The following is a 10,370-nucleotide window of genomic DNA, read 5'->3' as shown; positions in this document are numbered from 1 at the left end:
ATCTTTGATCTGATCTCACTTTTTACACCAGAAAGCTCTGTACGCACACACACACACCCCTCTGGGGAAGGTCCAAAGCACATCAGAGCAAATATTTCTTTCTCTCTCACCGTAGACAAAGACTGCAGATTTTTTTTAATTCCTTGGCTGAAATTAGGCAGCCTGGTTTCATCAAGATAAATGTGGGTCATGAATGCTGTAGTCTAAATTAGATTATTTTTAAATTCAGTTTAATCATTAAAATGGTACTAGGAAGGATACTTTTCTTTAAACAGTGATCTCAGCGTAACTATGTGGCTGACTTCCCAAGTAAAGATACTGTCCCAAAAACTAACACATCATTGTCTCTCTTTAACAAGAAGTAGTAATGCTTAGGTTTAGACTCAAAATTAGAAACAACGAAGCATTTGCCAGTAATTCAGTAAATGCTTGGCTTTGTAAAGGCTTTGTAAAATTTAGATTTGCAGCCTGAAGTGACCAGAGATGAACCTGCTGGGGTCGTTGACTCAAAAGGGCTGTAAATGAATAGTGTAATGCACTGATTTATGTCTAAATAACAATTAATGGAGTTGTTCTTAGGTACGTTAGGCCCCGTGCTCACATTTTTTTTGTTGTCCATTCACAGCATTAGCAGAAGGTATCTTTAAAGCACAAGGATTTATTGTTATTTTGGATAAGCTAGAAGTCTCTGGGTAGTTTGTTTAGAGTCTTCGTGAAAACCTGTAATAAGCCATAAGCGAGTATAGCTCTTAAGATGTGTAATACAACCAAATTTAAAGAGGAGTATATTTGCTTTCTGTAAAAACACCTTTCTGATCATTTGTGGCCAAGAATATTATCATTGTGTGTAAGATTATTCTCTCCAATTCCCCAGCAATTAACACTGGATAGGCAGCAGCGTTCTCTCGCTACCCTACGGAGCCTCACTCACAGACACTTCGGGCAATGTAGTGCTGGTTCCCAATTAGAAGAGCTCATCAGAGGTGAAGTGCAGCACAGCTATGAAATAACAGTCCCTTGCAGAGCTCTGGCTTTGATGACAGCTCATGGGAACATGATGAGCTGGAGGCAGCGGGGCTGGTGGCCGAGCCTGCGGGTGTGCTAGCCCAGGATGGGCTCCCGCAGGGGAGGGGAGGGCCACAGCAGGGACGTTCACACGAATCACAGAGCTTTTGCCTTACCTTTCTGGCAAGGACTGCATTACACCATAAACAGAAGACTCTTCAGCTGTGTCTGTGAAACAAACTTTGTTTTATTCACACAAGGCAATGCACACGTATTGCAGACAGGAGGCCAAGTGCATATTCCAATAAAACAGATCCTCTCTTCTTAATACTGCAAACTCTTTAAGACAATTTTCTGTAAGAACTGCGAGACATCTATTAACCAGTACATGTTCACCCGAACCCCCCCACAAAACAGAAGTAGAACCTTGTTCTGAATTCCCAGTCCAGGCGTGCCAGCCGCTGGTGGCCAAGTCGCTCGCTGGCCGACCACAAGATGTTACAGTGCCGGTGATGGGAGCAGAGCTGCGGGAGCTCAGAACCTGCCCCAGCTCTATTTCCTTTCCTTCCTTTTTCATTTTCGCCAATTCAAAACAGTTTGAGTCAGCTTCATGTAAAATTTAACTGGTAAGAGCCATAAATTCTAAGTTATTCATTCATTCAACAGACACATCACAGTGTTCAAGGTAAGCAAGAGTAGTGCCTATTATTTCTTAGAAAAGATGCATAGATTAAAATAAGAAAAAAAATATCTTCCTATCAGAAAATAATTCCTGTAAGAGATTGCAGCTGCAGCCATGTCCCCCTCAGCTCTCCTTTCTAAGGGACAGCCTTCAAAAGAATTACACTGTTCCACAAGTCCACGAACATCTATGAACAAAACCTAAAGTAAAATAAACACGGAACGTTATTTTTAACATTTACTTGTTACAGAAACAATCTGATCTTTTGACATTGTAATTTCAGTACCAAATTAAATAGACGATACATCTGTCACATCAAGGCTGTGTGAAAGACCACAATTTCTCAAAACACATCTCTGCATGGCGATATTACAGACAAATTCAATAGTTGCTTTCAGCTGACTATAACTTAGACATAATAGGTTGCCAACTCATACTAGAAGAAAATGTATCTAGTATTGATATTTTCAACACCCAGGAAACAAATATATTACAATAAAATTCTCATTATAAAGTTGCAGAGATTTCTATGCTAACCATTACAAGTTTATATGAAAAAGCAGAAGTTATCTACCATTGATTCCTGATACAAAACAGTAGGTAGAAACCTAATGTAGAAATCTGAAGTTAGAGAAATCCTTTGGCAGCATGTTCAGTTACAATCAGGCCTTAAAAATAAATATGATAATGTATAGAAGTATGAAGAGAAAAAACACGACCCTATTAACACCAAAATCTTCTAAATACACTAGTTTAATAATTAAATTATTTTACACTATCTACAAGTTGCATATCACAGAATTAGGAAAAAAAAAAAAAAAGAGGCGACAGAATGACAAATCCTGCTTTTATAAAATTTCAGGATTTAACAGTATGTATATATGTAGCTGTGTAGAAAATCTCAGACAAATGAGTATATACATTATTTATATTTAATAATTAACTGAACATAATCAAATCACATCTGTCTAGCCATCTCAATTTAAGATATGCGGTATTTCTGCTGGACCAAAGTTTCGAATCCAATAAAAATACCTACCTTAATCTCAATTTACTAACCAGCATGGAGAAGCTACATAAATGATAGCAAGGTTTAGTTTGACCACATACCAACTTGGAACAAAGTAAACTCTTACAAAAAAAAAAAAAAATCATCTCCAAACAATAAGAATTTTGAACAGCAGCATTCAAAGTAATTATTCTCCTTAAAGAACACAAGGAGCAAGTTATCAAAATACTTCAGTATTGCAACATGTGTTATTTATACTACGCTACTTCAAGGGGAAGGATAAAGACAAAGTCATGTCAAGAGGAAAGACAAAAGCTTCCTTCCAATTGCACAAATTTAAATTAAAAAAAACAAAACAAAACAATTTAAAGAGCAGGTACTGAATACCTTATTGCATAAGCATGAGGCTGCAAACGAATAAGGTCATGATACTAAATGATTAAATAAAATGTAAAAGAAATTAAGGTGGCGCTGAGCGAAGGGTGTTTTTTATTACTCAAGCAGTCTGCAATCTGATAGTTCTCATTCAGTAGAAAATTTATACACCAAACATACTTATTTAGACATTCGGGAGTTTCATGCATTTAATCAAGATGTTTTAATCAGTGATTTGCTTCTATTATTTTCCCAATCTAAAGATTACTACTCATCATAAAATTGTTAAAATAGATATAAACATGACCATGCTAAAGCGAGTAGGTATATAGGAGGAGAATGAAGTGATTTTTTTCAGAGGCTGAAACAATAAAATAAAGAAATCCCACATTCCTGAAAGATAATTCAGCTCATCTGCTCCTCTTGTACAAACCCCACCCATTAAAAAAAGTGCATCAGGGAAGAAAATCTTAGATTTCTTTTCTTAGCCACCAAATGCTACGCTTCCACGGTTCCCAGGCAATTCCTCTTCTAAAGACACGTCTGTCATTTTCAATATGCAACCACTCCTTGTATTAAACGAGGAGCACAACCCCACTCACAAAGCACGTGTATTCTGCCTATACGGATAGCACATTAAATACACCTTTTCCAAATGGTTAAAGAGTTTATCCGACTGTAATTGGCATTTAATTGGACATGGAAACGGTGGCAGAGAAAGGAAATCCAAGAGAGGCAAGAACCCCCTGGTCCCATAAAGACGACTCCTGTTCCGCTCGGCTCCCCGCTGGAGAGGGACCGAGGCAGATTCCCACAGTCTTAAGCTTCAAACATTCTTGAGCCCCTCCTCTACCACAAGGAACCACAATACTCCTTCACTTTTAAATACATCCAAAAAGGAAAAGAAAAGAGATTCTGTAGAAGTTTCTGGCTCAGCACCTTGTATCCACAGAGTGCCCACACAGTCAGCTGGGAGCAGCCCTTGCCTCCTCTCGCAAAGGAGACTTGTGCTTGCAGTACCACCTCCGCCAAAAGGCACGAGCGAGTTCTAGCAAGACTCCACCTGTCTTCAAGAGAAACACATCAGGAGTCTCTGTGGTTTCCCAAAATCTAATAGGCAGCACTGTAAAAATCTCATTTCTCACGTTTCTGTAGGTACGCAGTCCTCACTGTCACAATATCAAATAATTTTCTCTTCCCTCTCTCATCTGCTGAGCTCGTGCAGTTGTTCCAGTTGTGCGGTACACATCATCCTGCACAGCTCACTACAGCAGCGCAGAGAGAAGGTGGTGTCTAAATCAGCAGAGATTCTGTAAAGCCACTTGAAGAGTAAGATACCAGAGGAGGCAAAGCATAACAACAGCAATGCATGAGAATGATTAAGCATCCTCAAGTTTTCAGAAACACCTTTAAAAAAAATTATTTTTGGACAATATTTTAACTTAAGATTCACAAGTGGCATTTCTTGAAACCACTGAAATAAGGGCTCAAAGTAATCTGAAATTAATTTTAAACCATCAGCTAATCTAGTTCAAGCTGTCTTATGCAAATGCTTAACAATCAGGTCTGATGTATACTTTTACTTGGCATCACCCTAATGCAGTAAGTTGGGTTATTTAAAAGGAAAACATATTTTGATATCCGTGACAGGTATTCATAGAAATCATTAGGTCAGGCAACCTTTATTCATTAATTGAGAAATACGAGCTGGTTTGTTTTTAAAGGAGAGGCTGTTGATGATAATTTGTTTGTTGCTGTAGAACGGAATGAGCAGGAACTGCCATGGGATAACCTGGTCCTTGAGGCAAACTCGATGTGCTGTTCTGGTAAGCCGACATATCCACCGACATTCCCATCTGCTGCTGGGTGTAAGCAGCTGTGCTGGCAGCCGACGGAAGGCCAGGGGTCTGGCTCACGTACGTCTGGTTTAACACAGAATCCGGTCCTGGGCTGTAACAAAACAACAAATCTAATTCTGACAAGTTCATGTCTATTTATTTCATAAGCAGATTTGCAAATAAGAATATTGCTTAGTCCAAAAGCAATCTGTGTGTTTTCAAAATGATACAACAGTATCACGTGCCATTGTAAACATCCCAAGAACATACAACCTCTAGACAAAGTATTAAAATTACCATCAAGAAGAAAGTGATTTAATAGTTTGCTGAAGCGATACCTTAAATACGCAGCCTGAGCTGGCTGAGTTGCTCCAGAAGAATTTATACTTTGAGGCAGAGACCTCAACTGCCCCATCTGATCCGGTCCTAGGCTATAACCTGGGGAAATGGTGACTTGGTGAACACCCTGGATCATGTAGTTTCCACTAGGCGGCTGTACAGGATATGACTGTAAATAATAAAAAAAAAACACAAACAAAACATTGTATACCTTTTATTTTCAATTAAGTAGCAGCAAATACGGCAGAAACACCACTACAATGAACAAATATATTAGGGTTCAACAGTTGAATGAACTTCACTTGATTTTTCCAAAAAGGTTCTAAAACCAAAACATGTAAGTTCTTGTAACACGCTTTAAATAGGCATCCTTTATTTCATCAGAAACGCACTGTTAACAAGGTCAGTACTTAATATCTGAAAGAAGAACCTTTTGTGTCATGTACAAGACCTCTGGCCCTCCCAGAAACCTTATTTCTTTCTCTCTAATTTGCCTTGTCTTTAAGACGTTCATTCCTTACGTGCTTTGAGGCACAGAGTTGAGTAGGAAGATGGGCACCATATGAGATTTGTTATTTAACACATTTTTGGAAATTAAAACACAAGAATATTTTAAGACTATAACACTAAACAGAAGCAAAACCTTTATTCGGGTTTAAGATAATGCAAATCTTTACTCAAAACTCAGAACAGGTTGTATAACACTGTATAACATCTGTATAACAGAGGTCTATGGTGCTCGCCGGTTTTGCGCTAAGCTCAGCGTGGTTAGCATTATCTGGTATTTTTCAGCACTGGAAGCTGGAAGCACACATCTTGGAAGAAACAGTAAACTTCAGTTGCCTTTTGGCTTACATTACTTTTTAACCTCCAAATATAATGAATTTTCCATCACTACCAGCAGTTAAGGACATGAAATTACTTTTAACTGACATATTTTCAGATCTGGCAGTTGCTATGGCAACTATTCTTTTCCCACTGAACAATTAACATTGAAGTAAAATTCACTGAAAGTAAAATCACTCATTTGACGCTTTCCCCAAAAAGGATCTTTAAAAAAAAAAAAAAAAACCACAAACTCTCCTCCATTTTTGTTTCCTTAAAACATCAATATGGCACATTAGAGATACTGTAAAACAGTTTTGAGCAACTACACCCCCTAATACAACATGTTCATTTCTTAAGAACAAAAAGAGAGCTAAAACCAGACTAGTGTTTCTATATTTAGCAAAACTACACTGCACTCATGATCAGTGCACTAATATTAAAGTTCACTCACATCCCCGCTATTAAATAAGAAGGTAACATTTTACTTTAGGACTGAGGACATGACTAACAGCAAGAATACCCACCAAGCTGCTGAAACACACAATTCTAACTGTAAAAAATTAATCACGGAAGGAATCTTTTCGTATTTTCAAAAGAGTATCTTTCTGTTAAGTGGACCAAAATTAACAACTATACCTTATTGTACAAGCAGGTAACTGCAAATTGAAGTACTCTGTTCTACTGAATAAATGATATTTTATTCTAAAGGCTATAAAAAGTCACCAGGCAATGTCAGATTGTTCGTAGGCTAGCAAGAAAGCACACACTTCATTTTTGCTGTCATCTTTTTAAATAGAAATCTATATTTGGAAAGTCTCTATTTCCAGAAAGGGATACTGACCTGCACTGAAACACCAGAAGATGTAGGTGGGTATTGTGCAGGATGGTGGAGTTTTGAGTAGGCTGAATACATCGGTGTTTCATTCATCAGTTTGTTATAGAGCTCCAGAGCTTCTAGAACTTTCACATTCAGTTCTGATAATTCTGAATGTTTTCTGTTTCAAAACAAATACATGCAAACACTAAGTTTCTCTAACAACTCGTGTTAGATGGTAAGAGAGGTTCATTAAGCAGTTCTGAATATGCAAGGAGAAAGAAAAAAAAAAACTTAAAAGGTAGATGGTCAATTTCTTACACATTTATATTCTAAAATTGCCATTCTGTTTCTTACACGACTCTTTCTTACACCAATGGGAATGGTAGGAGAGTCCAAGTGGTGAACAACTATTCTTCCCTAGCTGCAACAAGGCAAGCAACTCCACAAGTGTTCCTTAACTTTTCTTTGCGCCTTCAAATATCCCTAGGAGTCTGAGGGGGAAGAGGTGAAGAGAGCGTTGGATAGATTTTTCCTGTCATGGAGGACAGAGAGCAGCAGAGTGAACATACCAAGCTCTAGAGTGCAAAGGCTACAGTCAAAAAGCACTAAGATAAAATACACCCAGTAACTTATGCGGTAACTTTTGGAGAGCAGCAATCAAATCTTAGTAAGCACACTGAGACCTCGGTACCTAAGTGTTAAAAAATAAAGGTAGAATTATCATTATCTTGCAAGATTTTCTAGCTTGGGAGATGAAAGTAAAAAAAAAAAATTAAATACAACTGCACAGTTTAAAGTAAATCACAGTAAATAATGCAGAAGCTATGTTATGGCTCACCTATCTATCTCTTCTAGTTTTTCATCTATCATTGGACCCATCTGTTGACAAATATCTGTGAAGACAAAAGTGTCACGCTAGTTAATGTCTTGCACAATTAAAAGTTTAAATGCAGCCAAAAAACCACTTCATCCAAGTACACTAAAATAGCACACAGAATGGGAGAGTGCACCTAGTTATCATGCGTGTCCCATTCCTCCAGCCCAAAGAGACAGGAAAAATACTTTGGTTATTCTGCTTTGTCATCCTCTCTCCTCTTTCCCTCTACCCTCTCAAAAGACTAATGATAAAAACATGGGAAGTTTTGTGTTTCCGCTTGCACTGTGCAACACCTATAACCGTCATCTCCTACTGGAATATCTAACCTCGACTGCCTAGGAATCTCTCTACATCTGGTGTACTGTACAGCTTCCCTTCACCTTCCCTTTTTTCCCTCCGGGAGCTCTCCTTTTTTGATGTATTCCATTGTTCTTACACACCTTGAACTAATTGGCTCTTAAGTGAACTGAACTTCCTCTCCCCTCCTAGCCAGCAGTACTTTGGAGAAATTTTGACACAAAATTAATTGCTTGTTTCAAGCAGAGTCTTTATGTGTGGATGGATCTTGCAAAGATCAGGCATTGTATGCTAGCTGCAAGTTATGCAAATTACTCAGCTAAACATGGAGTTGGCTTGGCAACTATTAGAAAATTTAGAGTTATACATACAGCCCCACGCTCCCACTGTGAAATAAGCTATTCTACAGCACACTGTTAGTACAGACCATGGTTTCTCTAAGCTTAAAATAAATGCAAAAGAATTACCAGCTCAATCCACAAAAGGTAATTGTGACAAGAAATACAAAACTGACTAACAGTGCTCAAAGTACCTTCTGAGTCTAGAAGATCTGGAGAATCAAGCTTTAAATCTGTAGGATCTATACTCTGAAGTACCTGCAGTGTTTTATCCATCTTATCCTGAAAGGTGAAGAGAGGATTAAGAACAACTATTTTTGAAACGTGGCAGAGACTGTTTTAATTTTCAAATTAGAAAAAAGTTCTTTATAGAAAAACAATTATCTGCTAACATTCAGTAACAAAAGAATGTTGCAACCAATGTAAAATTTCAGCCATTTTTTATATTGAAAGTGACTGCATACCTCGTCTATGTAAACCGGCTCAGGTTCTGCTTTCTTAATTTCTTCTGTAGTATCCTCAGGAACAGAATTTTGATCCACAGTTGCTGAAAGAACAAACATTAGTTTCTCTTCTGCAGCTGTGTTGCCATGCTAACTTAAAATACACTTTTTCTCCTGGCTTGCCATCAGGCCTTCAAATGAGAGAGTAATTTGAATAAGTATGTTAAGTAGCAAAGCACCTAGCTGTGGAGAAGGGAAAATGGGTTTGTCTAGAAAACATTCTGCCAAACTGCTTCTTTTGAGCTGTTAGCCTGATTATGAACCTAGGCCCAACAAGGGAAAGACTCTTGAGTCATATTAGCATCTAAAAACACCTCCAACACATGTACAGTTACTTTAAGCCAAGTCGTAAGTGTTAACATTTATTTTGGTATCACGAGCACGAATAAAGCTAACAATGTGACTCTTACAAACCACTGACATGGGTATGAGTGTTATTCTATACTAGGTATGATGTCTGATAAGAGACTTTGACATTTTAAATGGCAAGTTACTGGATTCATATGTAATATGTTACCGCCAAAGAATTATGGTAAACTGAACCAAATTTCTGTAACAGGAAAAAGGTAACAGCTTAGAAGAGAATCAGAAGATAGAAATCGTTGAAGTGAGCAATGATGGTGGCATATGCTTGCTTGTGAAACAAGGGCAGGATTTCTCTTTCAGTTGTTTCCTTGGGCTGATTTCAGGAAATTATTTTGCTGATGGGCTAATTAGCAGTTTCCCCCATAAGCCCACCTTTCTAAAATAACCTGCCAGCTTTTAGCAGCTAACTTACCTGCCTCAGGTTCTACATTTAAGTCAGAAGTCACAAAATTAGACGGAAACAGTCCCACTCCTCTGTGATTTTCACCTTTCCACCAGTTGGTGTCACTGAGGAAATAAAGATGTATTACAAAACTCTGAACATTAACACTAGTGTCAGCAACATATTTTGGGCTTTTGACAGAAAATCTCTGACATCTAATACGTTTCCCTGTGTAACAAAGGCAAGGGAGAATGTTCGCAGAGATTAGCGGCAAAGCCAAAGGAACTGCTAAAGGGCAGAGGGGGGATCAGGGGAAGTAAAATCATTCCATAGCAATCACTCAAAATGTAACACAACTCTTCAATTCTTTAGATTGATTAGATGATAGCCCATTATAGCTTCATCTAAAAGTTTACAAGACGTACACAAGTGGGGACTAACATTAGAAATATAATTGATCTGTCACAGTCTATTAAATTAGAACAGCATTAGCAGGGAAGAAGTTGTGCTTCTTAGCTATCATTGGGGCAACGGTGATAGCAACAATTATTTTAAGTATTTTTTCTTCAGTTTTATTCTTAGCAAATGTGACGCTTCATAGCCAGAGATTTAACAATTTCTGGAAGTAGCTGAAATTTAGCACTGTAATGTGTATGTATATTCTTATAACATATGGTATAACCAGCTAACATTTATCTTAAAAACTACAAACAA

The 10,370-nt window shown here is 37.8% G+C and overlaps 1 protein-coding gene across 1 annotated transcript in view; it reads right to left on the bottom strand.

The window, feature by feature from the left end:
- Positions 1–1,232: 1,232 nt before the first annotated feature.
- STAM2 (signal transducing adaptor molecule 2) overlaps positions 1,233–10,370 on the bottom strand; it is a 28,421-nt gene continuing 19,283 nt past the window's right edge. The window contains exons 8-14 of the mRNA XM_082484125.1: positions 9,687–9,781; positions 8,870–8,952; positions 8,600–8,687; positions 7,732–7,786; positions 6,918–7,071; positions 5,248–5,417; positions 1,233–5,021 (exon numbers count right to left, since the gene is read on the bottom strand). Coding sequence (XP_082340251.1) covers positions 4,790–5,021; positions 5,248–5,417; positions 6,918–7,071; positions 7,732–7,786; positions 8,600–8,687; positions 8,870–8,952; positions 9,687–9,781 — 877 coding nt within the window. The 3' untranslated portion in view covers positions 1,233–4,789. The remainder of the gene's footprint in view (positions 5,022–5,247; positions 5,418–6,917; positions 7,072–7,731; positions 7,787–8,599; positions 8,688–8,869; positions 8,953–9,686; positions 9,782–10,370) is intronic.

This window comes from Vanellus vanellus (assembly GCF_965231255.1).
Source record: "Vanellus vanellus genome assembly, chromosome: 5".
Taxonomy (NCBI): Eukaryota; Metazoa; Chordata; class Aves; order Charadriiformes; family Charadriidae; genus Vanellus; species Vanellus vanellus.
The sequence above is the reverse complement of the archived record's forward strand: the minus strand, read 5'-3'. Positions and strand labels throughout refer to the sequence as shown.